The sequence below is a fragment of the Scyliorhinus canicula genome, chromosome 25 (assembly GCF_902713615.1).
Source record: "Scyliorhinus canicula chromosome 25, sScyCan1.1, whole genome shotgun sequence".
Lineage (NCBI taxonomy): Eukaryota > Metazoa > Chordata > Chondrichthyes > Carcharhiniformes > Scyliorhinidae > Scyliorhinus > Scyliorhinus canicula.
In genome coordinates, this window is record NC_052170.1 from 11,394,398 (window position 1) to 11,414,948 (window position 20,551).

Below are 20,551 nucleotides of genomic sequence, written 5' to 3' on the forward strand. Positions count from 1 at the left end.
ATTGAATGGAGGGACAGGCCCAAGGGGGCCAAAGGCCTCTTGTCCCTGGCCTTGACCCAAATAGACATTACTGTTGGGAAATATAATTGGAAAGTATCCTGATGGTGGGGTACCAGTTGCCTTAATCATTAAATATGCCACACTACACATCACAGATGTAAGTGAAACAAAATAGGTTCTAGAACTTTCCAGAAAGTCTCCGCAAAACATTGATTGCTGCGCGCCCCCAGTACCAGCTCAATCCTTTGTCAAAATGGCAGATGTGACCCCAATTATATCAATGTGGCCGTATTCGCAGACTGGCACTAGAAAATAAGAAGTCTTACGACATCAGGTTAAAGTCCAACATGTTTGTTTCAAACACTAAGCTTTCGGAGCGCTGCTCCTTCCTCAGGTGAAGGAAGGAGCTGCGCTCCGAAAGCTAGTGTTTGAAACAAACATGTTGGACTTTTAACCCGGTGTTGTAAGACTTCTTACTGTGGTCACCCCAGTCCAACGCCGGCATCTCCCCATCGTGGCACTAGAGAGGGCACAGAGGAGATTCACCGGGATGTTGCCTGGGTTGGGGCGTATCAGCTGTGAAGAGAGGCTTGTTAGGCTGGAGTTGTTCTCCTTGAAGCGGAGAAGGCTGAGGGGGGGTGGGGGGGGGGGGGGGGGGGGACATGATCAAGGTACACAAAATTATGAGGGGCATATATATATATAGGGGTGCCTCACAGCGCCAGGGACCCGGGTTCAATTCCGGCCTAGGGTGACTGTCAGTGTGGAGTCTGCACGTTCTCCCCGTGTCTGCGTGGGTTTCCTCCGGGTGCTCCGGTTTCCTCCCACAGTCCAAAGATAGCATGTCAGGTGGATTGGCCACGCTGAATTGCCCCTCAGTGTCCCGGGATGTTCAGGTTAGGATACGGGATAGGGTGGGGGAGTGAGCCGAGGTAGGGCGTTCTTTCAACGGGTCGGTACAGACTTGATGGGCTGATGGGCCTCCTTCTGCACTGTAGGAATTCTATGGTTCTATGGTAGATAGGAAGAATAATTTCCCCTTCGTAGAGAGGTCAATACCAGGGGTACATAGATTTAAGGAGGGGAGATTTAGAGGGGATTTGAGCAAAAGCTTTTTCACCCAGAGGGCGGTGGGAATCTGGAACTCGCTGCCTGAAAGGGTGCTCGAGGCAGGAACCCTCACAACATTTAAGAGGCTTTTAGATGAGCACTTTGAAGTGTTGGCTCGTGTAGACTTGAGAGATGAACAGACACTTCCAACACTGATGAAGGTTCAACTCAATTTTATTAACAACTTCTAACTAACTAACACACAATGACTGTGGTTCTCTAAACGATGCTAACTTGAACGAGACCTAAGCCTTGTCCGAACCAGTTGATTCTCTCAGCACGTGGTGTGAGTCTGTGCTGGGCTGGATGAGTTCTTGTTACACTCAGAGGCAGCACCCAGAATGAGCGGGAACCGTGGTGCCCTCTGACTTTACAGTGTGTGTATTCTAACTGGTGATTGGCTGCTGTGTTTGTACATGTTGATTGGTCCATCAGTGTGTGTCTGCACCATGATATACTGGTGTATGTTATGACACACTTGAGATGCCAGAGCGTAGAAGTGATGGTTAATGGGATCAGAATAGATAGGTGCTCGACGGCCGGCACAACCTCGATGGGCCGAAGGGCCTCTTTCTGCGCTGTTAGAAACTCTGTGACTCGAAATATATATCACATCCCCTCCCTTCCCCCCCCCCCGCCCCCCCCCCCCCCCGCCCCCCCCCCCCCCCTCCACCCCCACATGTCCCACCCCCCACACCCTGCCACCTCAGCTTGGACTACAATGCTCGCCAACATGTTCAAAATTGCAGCTTGACAGAACAGGGTGGGAGTGGAGACTCGGGGTTGGGTGGGGGGAGTGGTTAGAGAAGAGTAAGGCAGCACTGCACAATTTTACCCTCCTCCATCCCCCCGGCCTTACTCCGCTGGGGTAGGGGAGGCGGGATGGAGGGTGGGGAGAGTGGGGGGTGGGGGGTGGGGGGGGGAGAGAGGGAAAAGAGTGTTGAGAGGAGGGGAGAGAATTAAAATGGGGCCCACGGGGTACCTGTCAATTAATAATCGCCCACTGGGGAGGGTCACGGCCTGAAGAATTTTCCCGCCGGACGAGATGTGGAGGGCCGGGGGAGGGTGGGGTGCCAGGGCGCGGGTGGGGTGGGGGGGGGGGGGGCGGTACCGTCATCCGCAGAACGGTGACCGCAGCCCCGGGCCGAGTCAACAATTTTCAGTAGGCAAAACAAGACGCACAAACGTCTCCGAGGGATTACGCAAAAGAAAAAAAACTGAAGAAGCATAATTCCTCGGAGGATTTATGCAAGAGAAGAAACTGATGACTATGGATGCGGTGAATAAGTCGCGCAGGCATCTATTTATAATGCAGTCAGAGGGAGACGGAAGGTTCTGGTTCTGTGCTATTTTTGGGGGGAGTGGGGGGGGGCGAACAAAAGGTTTACAGCGAATGCCACAGATCGTCAGCGAGCTGTCACAGAGACTCCGCAGCAACTGCGCTGGCTCCAGATTTACTTGGGCAATTATCATTTATTTGATTTCAGCGTCTTTCCGTACGAGCCTGGGGAGTGGGGAATGGGGTGGAGCTACAAAATTGCATGACTTATTCTTACAGAAACCACAGAGAATTTGACAGGCACTAGACTGCGGAGGAGAGGCTGTGAGAGCCTACCAGAAGAGTTAAATAGTATTTTCAGCCCAGAAATAGGCCACTCTGCACAACTGTGCTATGCTAGTGTTTATTCTGCACATGCGAATCCTCTCTATTTGTCTAGCCCCATCAACATACCCCTCTATTCCATTCTTCCCCGTCCAGCTATCTTTTTAATATTTCCACGTTCTGCCTCTCAGCTACCCGGGTACAAGTTCCACATTCGACCCTTCTATATCCACCCACAAGCGTGTCACGGTTAATGCAGCTCAGCAAATTAACAAAAGGGCTGGCGTTCATATGGCGCCCACCACGAACAATTGCCCCAAGGTGTAATGCATTGAAAGTGGCTTTCTGAATTTTGTCCACTTGAGGCTACCGTACACACTTGTACCAGCAGAAGGAGTCTGCCAGGATGAGATTTTTATTGTTAAAAAGGCTCCCTGTTTAACGGATCGTGGATGTTCAGTACCCCTGCCGGGACATCTAACTGCTTCTGTGCTGGGGAGGACGGGAAACCAAGAGGTCTGTAGGGGTTTTTGAAGGTGAGAGGTGTGGAATGAACTTGCATTTGCTTAGCACCTTTCCCATCCTCCGAACATCCCGAAGCGCTTTTTGACCAATGAAGTATTTTTGAAGTGCAGCCCCTGCTGCAATGTGTGCACAGCAAGATCCCACAAGTGGCAATGAGATAAATGGTCAATTCAAAATACCAGTGGTCTCTTCTTCGAAAAGTGCCATGTGACCCTTCATAACCATCTGAGGCGGCACCTGGAGGCCTTAACTTAACGTCTCAACCGTCAGGGTGCAACTCTGTGCAGTTTCACAGAGGTAATCGGTAAGGTGATCAAAGGCTCGGTCCGAGATTCGGGACTTAAGGAGCATCTTAGAGGAATTATACAATCCCTACAATGCAGAAGGAGGCCATGCGGCCGTTGAGTCTGCACCGATTCTCTGAAAGAGCATGCTGCCGAGGCTCACTCGCCCGTCTACCCTGCCCTATCCCCGCAAACCTAGCCTGCACACCTCTGGACTTGTGGGAGGAAACCGGAGCACCCGGAGGAAACCCACGCAGACACGGGGAGAAATGCAGATTCCACACACACAGTCCCCCGAGGTCGGAATCGAACCCGCGTCCCTGGCGCCGTGAGGCAGCAGCGCTAACCACTGTACCACCGTGCCGCCAGGAAGTGAAGAGTTGGAGAGGGTGGGGGGACAGGTTTAGGGAAGGAACTCCAGAGCGTAAGGTCCCAGACAGCTGAGTGAATGGCTGCTAAAGCCAGGGCATAGGAAATCAGGCATGATAGAATGTGGAACCTTGTACCCATGTGGGAGGAGCGTTGGCCCAGTGGTTAGCACTGATGCCTCACAGCGCCAGGGACCTGGGTTCAATTCCAGCCTCAGGTGTCTGTGTGGAGTTTGCACTTTCTCCCTGTGTCTCCCTGGGTTTCCTGCGGGTGCTCCGGTTTCCTCCCACAGTCCAAAAATGTGCAGGTTAGGCGGATTGGCCATCATAAATTGCCCCTTAGTGTCCAAAAGGTTAGGTGGGGTTACGGGGATAGGGTCGGGGCCCCGGGCCTAGTTAGGGTGCTCTTTCCAAAGGTCAGTGCAACCCAATGGGCCGAATGTGCTCCTTCTGCACTGTACAGATGCTATGATTCTACGGTTGAGGTCAATGGCTATGAAGCATTTCAAGGAAAGCTGGATGGGGATGAATGGAATGGAGAGATACATTGATGGGACTGGACAAATAAGATCAGAAGAGCCTCATGTAGAACACAAGCACCAGCACAGCCCAGATGGGCTGAATGGCCTATTTCTGGGCTGTAAACTCTATAATTGTGCCGAGAAGGTTTACGAACAAATCAGAAGGGGGGGGGGGGGGGGGGGGGGGGGGGGGCGGGGGGCACCGAGATCTCGGAGGGTTGTGGGGCTGGAAGAGGTGACAGAGTTAGGGAGGGGACGGGTCAGGAAGGGATCTGAAAGGCAAAGATGGTCATTTCAAATCGGAGACGTTGTTGGATGCTGTTGGATTCAGTGTAGGTCAGCGAGTGCAGGGGGGTGATGAACAGGGGATGGTGAGAGTTCAGGTGGTGGTTTAAGAAAGGTTCACTCGCTCTCTGGACTCGTGCGTCTCTGGACTCGTGCGTTGAAGGATGGACACTTTTGGGGAAGTACTGGAGAGCGTGGAGGGCCGACATAGGCCAGGCTGAGAAGATGGGAAGGCCAAGGGAGGGGTGAGGGCGAGCGTAGCTTGCCCTGAGGGGTGGGAATGTATGGAACAGGTTGGAAAGATATCCCGCCTTTCATGAACGCACTAAAAAGCACATTGCCCGATGGTTAACCCTTCACTGGTTTGTGGGAGTTGGCTGTGTGAAAATTGGCTACCGCACTCCCTACATTCCAAAAGCGACGACACGTCCAAAGCCCAAAGGTCACAAAGGAGACACTGCACGAACAGAAGCAATTTTCCTCCTTTTGAGAAAAATGAGCTGTCTTCTTTTAACACTATTTAGGGTTGTGTCACAATTCAGACAGGGTTACATTCTCCTCAAAGCGACAGGCCAGATTTGGCGAATTAGCCTAATCCTGTCACAATCCAGGCCAATTTGGAACAGAAGGGCTTTTCAGCGCTCGCCCATTGTTCTCTCAAAGCTGTTAAGCGTCCTCCATTTCACATATGCTCGTGCCCACGTGCGAGAAAGCAAGCCACAAATCACCCAATAATGAATGCCTCTAAATGGCTGGTGTGCATTTCAGTTGCCAGGCATGTCAAATCCCCTTTCTGCGCTCCCCAGTGACAGGATCCTCCCCGCGGTGAGTCAGCCTCGCAATTAGCTGCTCGAAGCGGCAGATGGGACCTCCGTCGGATCTGTTCCGGACTTCTGGATGCCAGTCAATTACAATCAGACGAAAATGGGTAGCTTGACCCGACTGTGTGCGTTGCGGTTCCTCAGTCTGAGGGATGTTGTGGAGAACATAATGTGATTTTTTATTTTTTTTGGTCTGGTTGCTCTGATCCGAAGGAAAGTGGGGGAGGGTGCAGACCGTGTTGTTTTTTTTACCCCCCCCCCCCAACAAAAACAATTTGCATTTATATCGCGGTGTCCCAGACCACTTAAACGCCAATTAATTACTCTTTCAATGTAGGAAACAGCGCCGTCGATTTAATAATAATAATCTTTAGTGTCACAAGTAGGCTTTCAGTAACACTGCAGTGAAGTTACTGTGAAAAGCCCCTAGTCGCCACATTCTGGTGCCTGTTCGGGTTCACTGAGGGAGAATTCAGAGGGCGGGATTCTCCGAGCCCCGCGCCGGGCCAGAGAATCGACGCAACCGCGCCACGCTACCCGACGCCGGCACGCGATTCTCCGAGGAGCAGAGAATCGCCGCCATTTGTGCCGGCGCGTTTGGCGGGTCGCGGGTGGAGCGGCTGTGCGGAAACGGCACCTGTCGGCGCCGTCCACACCTGCTCCCAACCGGCGGGAACTCTGCGTGCACGGTCGGCGGGCGGCCTGTCGGGGGGAGAGGGGGGCTCCTTCACCGGGTGTCGGCCTCCGATGGGGGTCTGGCCCGCAATCGAGGTCCACCGATCGGCGGGCCGGCCTGTCCAGCCCCGACCCTATTTTGTTACATGGCTGGCACCGGAACCCCCGCGCCACGTTGCGTCGGGGCTGGCGCGTTGAGGAAGTCCCCCGCGCATGCGCGGGTTGGGGCTGCGCCATTGCGCATGCGCGGGTTGGGGCTGCGCCATTGCGCATGCGCGGGTTGGCGCCGGGACGGGAGGCTGGAGCGGCGTGAACCGCTCCAGGGCTGTGCTGGCCCCCTGTGGTGGCCAGAATCGGGAGAGCCCGCGCCCCTTTCGCAAAACGCGACGGCATTCACGTCGGCGCGGACACTTCGGCGCCTCCCCATTTCGGAGAATCCCGCCCAGAATGTCCAATTCACCTAACAGCACGTCTTTCAGGACTTGTGGGAGGAAACCGGAGCACCCGGAGGAAACCCACGCAGACACGGGGAGTACGTGCAGACTCCGCACAGGCAGTGACCCCAGGCCGGGAATCGAACCTGGGACCCTGGATCTGTGAGGCCACGGTGTTAACCACTGTGCTACCGTGCTGCCCCCTGTGCACCGCAAGCTCCCACAAACAACAATGAGCTAAGTGACTAGATAATCTGTTTCTAGGTGTTGGTTGGAGGACAAACGTTGGCCCAGGGCGTTGGGGAGTACTTCCATTCTCGCCTCCAAAATAGCGCCATAGCTACCTTTTTCTTTCAGCCAAGGCAGAGCCCAGGTTTGATGCCTCATTATCAACAGCACCCCCCTCCCCCCCCCCCCCCCCCCAACAGTGCTGCCTTCCCTCAGTGCCGCACAGGGAATGTTAGCCTGGCTCAAGCCCCCTGGAGTGCGATTTTGCGCATCCACCACCTTCAAGATTCAGAGGGCACAGAGCCACTCGCCGAGCCACAGGCCGACACCTTTAGTGGGAGGCCTGAGAGAGAGAGAGAGGGAGAGTGGAGGGGCTCAGCATTTTCAATGTTGACATCCTGGGACAGAATGAACCCCATGGGGGGAGGGAGGGGGGGGGGGGGGGTCCTCAGCTGCGAGGATTAAGAGAGAACGTGTGAGCCGAGTATCCTCCGGGCCTTGCGAGAGAAGAGAGACATCTCCAGAGGGGTGGCATTTGATGTCTTGTCAACGCCAGGAAAAGGTTAAAACAGTGCAAGAAGGGAAGTCTGACTAACAGAAATCACGAACGCCAGATCGGAGGGAGAGAGAGAGACACCGAGGAATTCTCGCCTTTCAGCACAAAATACAGGAAAGGTGGGGGGTGGGGGGGGGGTATCATTTCAAGATTTTGTAAGTCAAGAAATGTGTTACACTAACTGAACAGAGCCAGTTAGAGCCAGGAGGTAAAGAGCATCTCAAATTTTAATCCTCATTCGCTTGACGTCGAAGTCAGGCAGGGGGCTATCGCAGACAATAAGTTGCCAAAGATAAGCTTTGGAGCCTTGGAAGAGCCAACATTTTAGGCCATGGACTGGTGGTGTTGGTGAATAAGGCAATGGCTGGGCGATAGCTTCCCGATTATCTTCGTTCTGACAGGCAACCAGACAATAGGAGCGATTGCAGGCGGCCGATTTGATTTATAGTGGATGCGGAATATAAACTCGCCAAAATGGCCGACGTCTCTCCTCAGGGCGACCTTTAACCTGTCCTCTCCTCCACCCAAGAGCCCCCAAACATCCCCCCCCCCCCCCCCACCATCATTTTTCAAGACCATCCTGCTTCACCCTCAGTTGATTTTTATCTTAAAGACGCGGCGGCCAGGTCTTTGACAGAGAAGATGTTCAGGAGGTTGCCATGGAGACACAGTTCCCTTAAGGTTAATTTACGAAACATTTTGTACCCCGTCTCCTGGGGGTGCAGCCGTAATGACTGCCTTAGTGCACCTTTCTCTGTCATTTCATGTGCGCTGGATTAACCGTGCATCCCTTCAAGAAGCCAGTTTGCCTGACAGATGGAGGAGCTGCATTATTGCCATGGCAAAAATTAGCTTCAGAATTCTCCTGGGACGGGGATGGCTTGTGTAGTGAATGTGAGAGGGATTATGGGTAGGTCACTGCAGCAAGACTCCGCTACACAATCTGTTCTGTGTAGCAGGCAATTAATGGCTTGTTTTAACAGGATCAGGAGCATCAACTGAAAAAGAGATTCCATAACCTATTTTTCTCAATATGTAGTAAGGCTTTTATTAGGATTTAGCCAAGGCTTTTAAAAATTTGAACGGATGGTTGTAATAATTAGCCTGAGCAGCTTACAGTTGGCTATGGACTCAAATGGCTCCAAATCCTTTGTTTAAAAACATTACTGCCGTGAGTTTCCCAGTAATGTCGAGGTGGACTGGCCGAGAGGAGGGACAGACTGGAGGGGCTGAACGTCCAGCTCCAGTTCCGGTGGCGCTAGATACAGCTGGCAAAAGCCACTGGGCTCATCCTTGTGAAGGCCAAACTAGATCATCCCCCCCCTCAACGCAATATTCAGCAGTCTCTTCAGCAACACGCGGCTAATGCCTCAGTTCCAAGGGTTGGCCGCTCTGTCTGATATCGGTCACGCATGGCCCTTTCTTCGCCATTCACCTACGCCACCAGTCCATGGCCTTAAAAAGGTGACCTCTCAAGGCTCAGGACAACACGTTAATGAGAACCAAATGTAGCAGACATTCGACCGTTGCTTCGCCGATACGTTCCGGTCTTGCACCCATCAGGCCTAACTCAAGAAACCGCGTTTCAGAACGATCACAAGAATTTCTGACCGCAGGACAAACGGATCCCCCTTTTGCTTTCCCCATGGCAACGCCTCGGCCAATCAGAGTCGACTTGCCAACTGATCAGCTCCTGCGGTATAAATTGTTGTGAGCTTTTGAAATTTGGCATTCTTGCATTTGGTCTGATGCGTAGAAGATGAAAAGCTTTGGCAGCACCTCCCTTTCTTCTCAACCATATAGCGGTCTGGCTAGTAAATCATCTGCGAGCTTGCGGACGCGGGTGGAAACTTTAAAGGTAGGGATAACTGGACCAGGGTGTGTGGTCTAATGTGATTACTCACGGGCAGAAGACCGCCCTCTGACACAGCATCGTACAAACTGAACGCACCGTTCTCAGTGAAAGCCCAGGATCAACGAAAATTCCAGCTTTTGCCTTCCTGCACTTTTGAACCAGCCACGTTTTTGAATGCCACCGTTTCCACCTTCCAGGTTTCCTACGCCCGGCCCAGCTCCGCCTCCATTCGAGATGCCAACCTGTACGTCAGTGGGCTCCCCAAGAGCATGAGCCAGAAAGAGATGGAGCAGCTCTTCTCACAGTACGGCAGAATCATCACCTCGCGCATCCTCGTCGACCAAGTTACAGGTAAGGCCCACGTTCTACCACCGCCAGGTTGCCAGTCAATCAGCACAACTTGAGGTGGTTAATCCTCACCGCCGTACATGAGACATCCCGACAGTCAAGGACAGGGGAAGCACCATGGATTCAGTCTAACCGGTGCACCATGCTACCATAGTACGATGCACTTGACAAACCCCGAGTGACCTACAGAGTATTATTGTCCCCCCCCCCCCCCCCCACCCCCAGCAAATCCTGAACCTAACCGATCAACGTAACCCTTCTAAATTCTGACAATAGATCTCTTGTTTAAACTACTATGGCTGGCATGGATTCAGTGGCCGTCTTTGGTTTGTAATGATTCTACGAGCCGAATTTCAGCCACAGAGGATATTTCCCCACTTGTCAGACACCTTGGTGTAAAACACCAAGGGCGCACACATTTTTCCCTCGGGGTGGGGTCCGTTCTGGGATAATGTCATGACCACCATCCCTGGGAGCAGATTCCAGATGGCCACAGGGGCGGGCGAGTCCTGAGGTGAGTTGTTTAGAAGGCCCACCTTGGTTCTCTGCAACTTTGTTCCAGTCATAGTAAAAACAGGAAGGCCCGCAGCCCTCACCTGACCCTACCCCTTCCACCTTCTCTCCACTGCCCCTCATATCTTCCATGCCAAACTCAAGCTTCCCCCCCTCCCACCAACCCCCACCCAACCCACCTCCCACACCCAGCCACCCACTATTCCCCTTGGGTGTACACCTGAACACATTAGGCATGTTTGGTTCCAGGCCCAGACCAATAAAAGCACCAGCTCGGCAGGGGGTTCTGTTTTGACAGCTGAAGTTTTTTTTTGATTGTTTCAGTGATTATGATAAGTTGTTCTTTATTCTGATCTCTTCTGTCAATGTCTCAAAGTTCTTTTTTTTAATAAACATTTTATTGAGGTATTTTTGGTATTGTAACAACAACAAAATAAACAATGTACATGAAACTATAAACATAGTGCAAAAGCCATCCCCCTCCCTTACAGGTCCCACCTTTATTAACCCCCTACTCTAAGCTAAACTAACCCCCCACACCCCCCCCCCCCCCCCCCCCTTCTGCTAACAATTAATTTTCCGCGAAGAAGTCGACGAACGGTTGCCACCTCCGGGCGAACCCTAACATTGACCCTCTCAAGGCGAACTTGATTTTCTCCAGACAGAGAAAGCTAACCATGTCCGATAGCCAGGTCTCCAACTTCGGGGGCTTTGAGTCCTTCCAAGCTAATAGTATCCGTCTCCGGGCTACCAGGGAAGCAAAGGCCAGAACGGCTGCCTCTTTCTCCTCCTGGATTCCCGGGTCTTCCGACACCCCGGAAATCTCCACCTCTGGACTCAGCACCACCCTTGTTTTTAACACCGTGGACATGACATCTGCAAACCCCTACCAAAATTCCCTAAGCTTCGGACATGTCCAGAACATGTGGACATGGTTCGCTGGTCCTCCCGCACATTTTGCACATCTGTCTTCCACCCCAAAGAATCTGCTCATCCGGGCCACTGTCATGTGGGCCCAGTGAACAACCTTGAATTGTATCAAGCTGAGCCTGGCACATGTTGCAGATGCGTTGACTACTCAACGCGTCCGACCATAGACCATCCTCTATCCCTTCTCCCAGCTCCTCCTCCCACTTGCGCTTCAGCTCCTCGGTCTGCGTCTCCTCTGACCCCATACGTTCCTTGTAAATATCAGAGATGCTCCCTTCTCCTACCCACCCTCTGGAAACTATCCTGTCCTGAATCCCCCTTAGTGGTAGGAGCAGGAAGGTTGACACCTGTTTACATAGGAAGTTCCGCACCTGCAGATACCTGAATTTGTTTCCCGTCGCCAACCCAAACTTCTCCAGTGCCCGCATACTCGGAAAGCTCCCCTCTATAAACATATCCCCCATCCTCTCAATCCCTGCTCTCTACCATATCCGGAACCCCCCGTCCATCCTTCCCGGGGCAAACTGATGATTATTACAGATTGTGGACCAGACCGATGTTCCCTCTGCTCCCACATGTCTCCTCCATTACCCCCAGACTCTCGGGGCCGCCACCATCATGGGGCTGGTGGAGTACCATGCCGGCGGGAATGGCAGAGGCGCAGTTACCAACGCCCCCAGACTGGTGCCCTTGAATGAAGCCGCCTCCATATGCTCCCATGCCGATCCCTCCCCCACCACCCACTTCCTGATCATGACTATATTCGCTGCCCAGTAATAGTTATTAAAATTTGGCAGCGCCAGCCCGCCCTCTCCCCGACTCCGCTCAAGCATTACCTTCCTTACCCGCGGGGTCTTGCCCGCCCAAACAAAGCCAGAGATCACTTTGTTGACCCGATTAATAAAGGACCGCAAAATAAAGATGGGGAGACATTGAAACACGAACAGGAATCTCGAGAGGACCGTCATCTTCACCGTCTGCACCCTCCCAGCTAATGACAACGGGAGCGCGTCCCACCTCCGAAAATCGTCCTTCATTTGGTCTACTAGTCGGGCCAGATTTAATTTATATAGCCGGTCCCATTCCCGCTCCACTTGAATGCCGAGATACCTAAAGCTTCCCCCTACTAATCTAAACGGCAGCTCCCCCAATCGCCTCTCCTGTCCCCTCGCCTGGAGCGCAAACATCTCACTTTTCCCCATATTTAGCTTATACCCTGAAAACCGGCCAAATTCCCCTAGAATCCTTATAATTTCTTCCATCCCCTCTATTGGGTCTGATACGTACAGAAGCAGGTCACCTGCATTGAGCAAGACTCTGTGCTCCACCCTCCCTCCTCCGGACCAACCCCTTCCAGCCCCTTGAAGCTCTCAGTGCAATTGCCAACGGCTCTATAGCTAGCGCGAACAGCTGTGGGGAGAGGGGGCGTCCCTGCCTCATCCCCCGGTGCAGCCTAAAATAGTCCGATGTTGTCCTATTCATCTGTACACTTGCCACAGGAGCCTGATACAGCAACCAGACCCAGTCAATAAAGCCCCGCCCAAATCCGAACCGTCCCAGTACCTCCCACAGATAATCCCATTCTACCCGATCAAAAGCCTTCTCTGCATCCATTGCGATCACTACCTCCACCTCCCTACCCTCCGGGGGCATCACGATCATGTTTAACAACCTTCTTACATTGGCCACCAACTGCCTACCCTTAACAAACCCTGTCTGGTCCTCCCCAATAACATCCGGAACACAATCCTCAATCCTGGAGGACAAAATTTTAGCCATAAATTTACCATCCATATTCAACAGGGATATCGGCCTGTAGGACCCACACAGCTCCGGTTTCTTGTCCCGCTTCAGAATCAGCGAAATCGTGGCCTGTGGCATCGGTGGGGGCAGCACCCCTCTTTCCCTTGCCTCATTGAACATCCTCATCAACACCGGTCCCAATATCCCAGAGAACTTTTTATAAAACTCCACTGTGTACCCGTCCGGCCCCGGGGCCAACTGCGTGGCCTTCAGACCCTCCACTATCTCTTCCAGCCCGATCGGGGCCCCCAGCCCTTCTACCAGCTCCCCATCCACCTTCGGGAAATTCAGCCCCTCCAAGAAGTGCCTCATCCCCTCCGGCCCCATAGGGGGTTCTGACCTATACAGCCTACTGTAGAAATCCCTAAATGCCTTATTCACCCCTGCTGAATCTCCAACCAGGTTCCCATCTCCGTCATTTACTTTCCCCATCTCCCTGGCTGCCTCCCTCTTTCTAAGCTGCTGTACAAACATTCTGCTGGCCTTCTCTCCATACTCCTAGATCACACCCCCCTCGCCTTTCTCAGCTGCTCCACCGCCCTCCCTGTGGTTAACAAGCCGAACTCCGCCTGTAGCCTCTGCTGTTCCATTAAAAGCCCTGCCTCTGGGGTCTCCGCATACCTCCTATCGATCTGTAGTATCTCCTTTACCAGTCAGTCTGTCTCTGCCTTGTTCACCTTCTCCCTATGGGCCTGTATCGAGATCAGCTCCCCTCTCACCACCGCCTTCAGTGCTTCCCAGACCATCGCTGCTGAAATTTCCCCCGTGTCATTGACCTGCAGGTAGTTCTGAATACATTTCCTCAGCCGCTCGCACACCCCTTCGTCAGCCAAAAATCCCACATCAAACCTCCAGTGCGGGCACTGGTTACTGCCTTTACTAACCTGCAGGTCAATTCAGTGCAGAGCATGGTCTGAGATTGTGATCGCCGAGTACCCCGTGTCCACCACCCCTGCCAATAAGACCCTGCTCAAAATAAAGAAATCAATCCGGGAGTACACTTTATGCATGTGTGAGTAGGAGGAGAACTCCTTCACCCTCGGCTGCCCAAATCTCCATGGATCCATCCCCCACCCACGAAACCTTTTAGTTCCTTTGCCATTGCTGGCACCCTGCCCGTTTCCAGCTTGACCGTTCCAAGCCAGGGTCAATAACTGTGTTGAAGTTTCCTCCCATGACCAACCTGTGCGAGTCCAGGTCCGGTATTTTCCCGAGCATCCTCTTTATAAGCTCCACATCACAATGTCTCAATGTTCGTTGGACAGGATTAAGAGGCATGAAGCGTTGGAAGCCTATGCTATCGATACTTTAATGTTCTGTCCGATTGCAGAGTTGTAAGAACTTGTCAAAAGAAGAATTCTGAATGGTTTCTGTATTTCCGCCCCCCCCCCCCCTCTTCCACCACCTCCTCAGCAGTTCCCCACTTGCCATTGTAATAACTTGGCTCATTGGTAATGCACAATGTACATACTGGGTGAATGGTCATGGGAGGGGCATGGAATTGGCATTGACTTGCCATGGAGAGTATGACGGGCCATGGGGGGGGCGTGGCTGGGGGTTCTCGGGCAAGATCTTTCGAACGCACCTTTCAAAAGGTTACCGAATCCAGACAATGGTTCACGACTCCTCTGAGGGGCCGTGGAGAAGCTGGCTCGGGCTCCACGAGAATTGCGAGGCTTTGGGAGACAGAGCTGGCCAGGTTGGGAGCACAGGCTGCAGTCTCGCAGCCCCTCACCCTTATCCCGCACCGGCGGAATGGCTGGTGCCGAGAAGGGGGTGGGAATCGCAGGACGGGCTGCCACTGGTCTCCTGACACCAGAAAAACCCAATCCTTTCTGACTCAGTGCTACCGCTGTTGTTAAATTTATATCCCCTCTTTCCACTGGTCAAATGATGGCGCGCTGGGGTTTTATTGGGGGGACTGAATGGGATCCATCTGGCTTTCAGAGTTAGGGATGGGCTCTGAGAGGCAAGCCTTTCTGGCTGATACTAACATTGTGCGGGATTTTCCGCACACCCCCCCCCCCCCCTCCCCCCCCCCTCCGCGGTGGCGGAGAGATCTTCCAGTCCCTCCACTGTCATAGGGGTTTCCCACTGTTCACTCTGGACCTGCCTCATTTGTGGCCTGCTAAGCTGTGCCTTGTGCTGATCATTCCATCAGGTCCGGCACGGGGGGGGGGGGGGGGGGGGGGGGGGGGTGACTGGGAGAGCTCTCGGTGGCTGTGGGACAAGTCCTCGGCCAGCTGGAGACTTCAGAACATCCCAAAGCACGTTACAACCCACGATGCACTTTTGGCGCGCAGCCAGTGTTTCAATGACGGGGGGGAAGGCAGCCAATATGCGCACAGGAAGATCCCAGAAGCAGCAATATGACAATGGTCACATAATCTGCATTAGGAATGATGGCTGAGTAAGGCGGCACGTTGGCGCAGTGGTTAGCATTGCCGCCTCACAGCGCGAGGACCCCGGTTTCGATCCCGGCTCTGGGTCACTGTCCGCGTGGAGTTTGCACATTCTCCCGTGTTTCCGTGGGTCCCGCCCCCACAACCCAAAGATGTTCAGGGTAGGTGGATTGGCCGAGCTAAATTGCCCCTTAATTGGGAAAGAAGAGAAGTAATGCTGGCTGAGTGATAAATGTTGGCCAGAACATCGGGGGTTTGAAATAGTGCAGCGTGATTTCAGACAGAGACTGGACTTAAGGCCTTGTCACAATGACAGCACCCACCGACAGTGCAGCACTCCCTCAGTGCGGCTCGAGGCAGGTCGGCCTCGATTCTGTGCTCAAACCTAAAGCGAGACTTGGGCCCACAATCTTCTGACTCAGAGGTGAGAGAGACAGAGGGAGAGTGTGTGAGAGAGAGAGAGAGTGTGTGAGAGAGAGAGAGAGAGAGAGTGTGTGTGTGAGAGAGAGAGAGAGAGAGAGTGTGTGAGAGAGAGAGAGAGAGAGAGAGAGCTGGCCACAGAGCCCAGTGGAAGTCACGAGGAATAAGTTGGAAAGAGATTTTTTGAAAAGCAACATTGTACTGTGCGTAAGCAAATTCCAGTCAGCGAACTGCAGACAGGTTATCGTCGTTCTGTCTTTTCCCAAAACAGGTGTCTCTCGAGGGGTCGGTTTCATCCGATTTGACAAGAGGATAGAGGCAGAGGAAGCCATTAAGGGGCTGAATGGGCAAAAGCCCCTGGGAGCCACCGAGCCCATCACAGTGAAATTCGCAAACAATCCCAGTCAAAAGACTGGCCAGGCGCTGCTGTCTCAGCTGTACCAATCGACAAGCAGACGATACCCTGGTCCCCTGCATCACCAGGCACAGCGATTCAGGTGAGCCACGCACTGATCAGAGACGCCAGTGGCACCTCCACCTCGCCCTGGGCTGCCGGTGTCCGAGGCGGCCCAATGAATTGTGGGACTCCAGTCCTCCGTCTTTCTGTCAAGTTGGCGGGGTTGACCTGAATTCCCGCAAGGCATTGCGCCTGATGAGCCTTGGGCAACGAGTTGGCAGAGGTAGAACGTGCAGACAGACCCATGACTGCTGAATTGCTTCACCACAAACTTAGTTTGAACGGGTTTGGCCATTTAGTTAAAATGAAAACTGAGGGGTTTAACAAGTGGGTTATAATCGTGTTCAACTGGGCGGCACGGCGGCGCAGTGGTTAGCACTGCTGCCTCACGGTGCCGAGGACCCGGGTTTAATCCCGGCTCTGGGTCACTGTCCGTGTGGAGTTTGCGCATTCTCCCCGTGTCTGCGTGGGTTTCGCCCCCACAACCCAAAAAGATGTGCAGGTTAGGTGGATGGGCCGCGCTAAATTGCCTCTTAATTGGAAATAAATTGGGTACTCGAAATTAATTTTTTAAGAAGTAATCATGTTTAACTGAAACCCAAACATTTTGAAGAGAGTCAACATTTCTTGATGGAAGTCCTCAGCTCCCAGAAAGCTTAACCAGAGTCCAACTCTTTCGGAAGTTAATACGAAACCGGACATCGTGAATTTTTACACCAACTGGGTTTTTGTTTCAGTAGCAAGTTTAGAGTTTTACTGGTTATTGCCACCAGGTCAGCGATGCCTCTCCCAGTCGCTTGCATTTATTTACTCCTTTGACGCTAATGTCCCTGACGCCACCCAACGTTTTCAATCCAGAACCCGTTGAATCTGAGCTCCTCGGTTAAGATGCCAGTTCACATTCAGAAGGCCGATTGGAATTGTTTCCCACCCGTCCATTCACAGACTGTCTACTGCACCGGATGGAGCAAATATCTACGATAGAGACAAGCTGGGTGACAGAAACATGGGAGGGTCCCGATACAAGGCTTACCCCCCGCCAAAATGAAACAGCAGGGAGAAGAATTGTCCTGGACCACTGTGCCTTCCCTCATAGAATCATAGAGAACAGAAGAAGACCATTTAACCCATCATGCCTGTAGTGTTCAGTCGCTCGGTGTTTGACCATTTGCGTCTGATTACTGTTGATGCTCACTGCACTTGACTGGTTAAAGCCCGGGTGTGGACACAGAGATAAGCAAACAGGCACTAGAGAAGGAGCCAGAAGCTTCTAGAAGCATGATGGAGGCATTTGGAAGCATTGTATGAAACTCTAAGTCGAGTTCCTGCAAAGTTTGAAGCTGGTGTCATCTCTGCACTGGTCTGAGGCAAATCGAACATATCAAATACACAGAAATGCCTTTGCTGGTTTATTTATTCTTTCAGACCAGGTGAGGATGACAAATTTCCCTCCTTAAAGGGCACCAGGTGGGGTTTGAACGACAACCAATGACAGGGCAAGCTTTCAATTCCAGATGTTATTAATCAAATTTAAATGCCACCAGCTGGGGTTTGAACCAGCACGACCCCAAGTTTGGGCCTCTGGATTATCAGACTTCACCTTTACCCCACCGCCAACCCCTCCCCCAAAGACAAGGGCTAAAAGTTACTTCCAGCAGGATAAATGGTATTATTCCAATTTACATTTCAGCAACACATTAAACGTAGCATTGTCCCACAAGGATCGCAATACATTGGCATGCTTGAAGGTGAAGTGTCCACTGCTGAGTACAGATGAATAGGTACTCTGGAATGTTGACAATTAAACCCTGATAAAATGTGAAACGTACATGAGTGCACCAACATACAAACCAGATTTCAGTCCCAGTCTCTACCACACCCAGCTGGACATTAAGGGAAGTGCAGCTGGAGGCTCAGAGGAATAATACAATGACTGTATTACTAAATTGGCAATCGAGATTCATGTCAGCTTGAGAACTAGAATTGTGTTTTTTTTTTAAAAGATATCATCAGGAAAGATACCATTATTGGTAACGCCCTGGGAAAAAGTTACATCTTTATCCCAACTGGTTTGCATTTGGCCCCAAAACCCAACACTGATGGGGTTGACTCTTTACTGTCCCCGTGAAGGAGCCAGCATAATTACAGCGCAGGAGGCCGCCATTCAGCCCGTCGTGTACGCACCGGCTCTCTGAATGAGCCAATGCCCTCAGCGCCATCCTCCCCCTCGCCTGCTCTCCGTAACCCTGCGCAATTCTTCCACCTCGGGTAATCATCTAAATCCCTCTCAAAAGCCCTCGGTTGAACCTGCCTCCTCCACACTCTCGGGCAGCGCATTCCAGATCCTCACCCCCCCCCCCCCCCCCCCCGCCCCCCACCTCGCTGAGCGACAATGTTTCCCCTCCTGTCACCGTCGTTTCTTTTCCCAGTTACCTTCAATCTCTGCCCCTCTCGATTCTTCCACCAATTTTTCCTCCTGTCCGCTCTGTCCAGACCCCTCATGGATTTGAGCACCTCGATCAGACCTCCTCACGACCTTCTCCAAATAAAACAGTCCTAACGTCTGCAAATCCCTTTGCGTAACTGAAGCCCACCCACCCACCCCCCCATCCCTGTGACCGTTCTGGTGAATCATACCTGCAGTCTTACTAATGACCTTTCTGAAGTATGGTCTCCTGAACTGGACACGATACTCCAGTTGAGACTGAACTAGTGTTTTATGCAGGTTTAACATAACCTCCTTGTACTCCATGCCCCCAGCAATAAAGCCTAGGATGCTGTATGCTTTATTAATCACGCTATCAACCTGTCCTGCTGCCTTCAATGTGTTATTCTTTATTCTTTTATGGGATGTGAGTGAAGCTGCCAAGGCCAGCATTTGTTGCCCATCCCTACTTGCCCTTGAACCTAGCGGCTTGCTAGGCCATTTCAGAGGGCAGTTAAGAGTCAACCACATCGCTGTGGATCTGGAGTCGCATGTAGGCCAGACCAGGTAAGGACGGCAGATTTCCTTCCCTAAAGGGCATTAGTGAACCTGATGGGCTTTTGTGACAATCATTACATGGTCATCATTTTAATTCCATCTGCCATGGCGTTGATTCAAACCCGCGCCCCCGGAGCATTATTTTGGGTTTCTTGGATAGCTAGTCCAGTGACAGTACCACTCAACCACCGCCTCCCCTTATACACCCGGATTCCTCTGCTTTCGTATCCCCTTTAGAATTTATTTTATATTGTCTCTCCATGGTCTCCCTGCCAAAATGAATCACTTCCCATTTCTCCGCATTGAATTTCATCTCTTTTTTTTAAATTTAGAGTACCCAATTATTTTTTCCAATTAAGGGGCAATTTAGAGTGGCCAATCTACCTATCCTGCACATCTTTTGGGTTGTGGGGGTGAAACCCACGCAGACACGGGGAGAATGTGCAAATTCCACACAGTCAGTGACCCAGGGCCGGGATTCGAACCCGGGTCCTCAGCGCCGTAGGCAGCAATTTGAATTTCATCTCTGCCAATTGTTCAACCAATTTGACTATGTCCTTTAGAAGTTCCGAACTATCCTCCCATTGACCCATGGGAAATTTCACAACAAACATTTCTCCAGTCCAAAAACATACATTCTGTTTCCTGTCACTCAGCTAATTTAGTATCCACGTTGCTACTGTCCCTTTTATTCCGTGAGCTGCACCTCTGCTCACAAGTCTGTTGTGTGGCACCCTATCAAATGCCTTTCAGAAGTCCATGTGCACCACATCGGCAGCATTCCCCCCATCGGCCCTCTCTGTTAACTCTTCAAAAAAAAAACTCCAGCAAGTCGGTTATCGGCCGGCTGTTTGAGGAAGCGGTTCGCCGTCACCTACTCGAGGTGAATCAGGAATGGGCAACAAATGCTGAGCTTGCCCAGGATGCCCACATCCCGGGCAGGCTTTTCCAGTCCCTCCAATGGCTGGCATATCGTGGGCGAGGCGGGAGCATTTGCAGAGCAGCCAGAGGACGTTGGGCCACCCTCCAAATATTCCCATCCCGCCTGTGTAGATGCCCGACACAGGTGGGATTGGGATTGGGATTGGGATCCCCGTGCCGCCCCGAGACTGAAGTGTGGAATGGAAAGATAGATCCTGGGTAGACTACAATCCTGTTTTTCAAAGGAAAATTAATAGGAATCTTACATTTGCATTGGACGTAAATTTTACCTGAAGTCAACTATGCATTTAATAGGGAGTTAGACACTGAGCTCGCGCCTTACACTGCTATTCAATATCAATATGATGCTCTCGGTATTGCATCTATTGCAATATTGAGTCCCAGTTGGTACAAAACTGAACTTTTTTTTAAACTCCGTTCTTGTGAACTTATTTCTTTTTTTAACTCCATTCTTGGAGAGTGACAAAATAGCTACACTATACACCCAG

At 52.0% G+C, this 20,551-nt stretch overlaps 1 protein-coding gene across 14 annotated transcripts in view; it reads left to right on the top strand.

Moving 5' to 3' along the window:
- Positions 1–20,551, top strand: part of LOC119957119 (ELAV-like protein 2) — a 208,925-nt gene that overhangs the window by 154,991 nt on the left and 33,383 nt on the right. For all 14 annotated transcript variants that reach the window (XM_038784821.1, XM_038784835.1, XM_038784834.1 and 11 more), the window contains 2 exons: positions 9,463–9,616; positions 15,953–16,178. In XM_038784821.1, the coding sequence (XP_038640749.1) occupies positions 9,463–9,616; positions 15,953–16,178 (380 nt within the window). The remainder of the gene's footprint in view (positions 1–9,462; positions 9,617–15,952; positions 16,179–20,551) is intronic.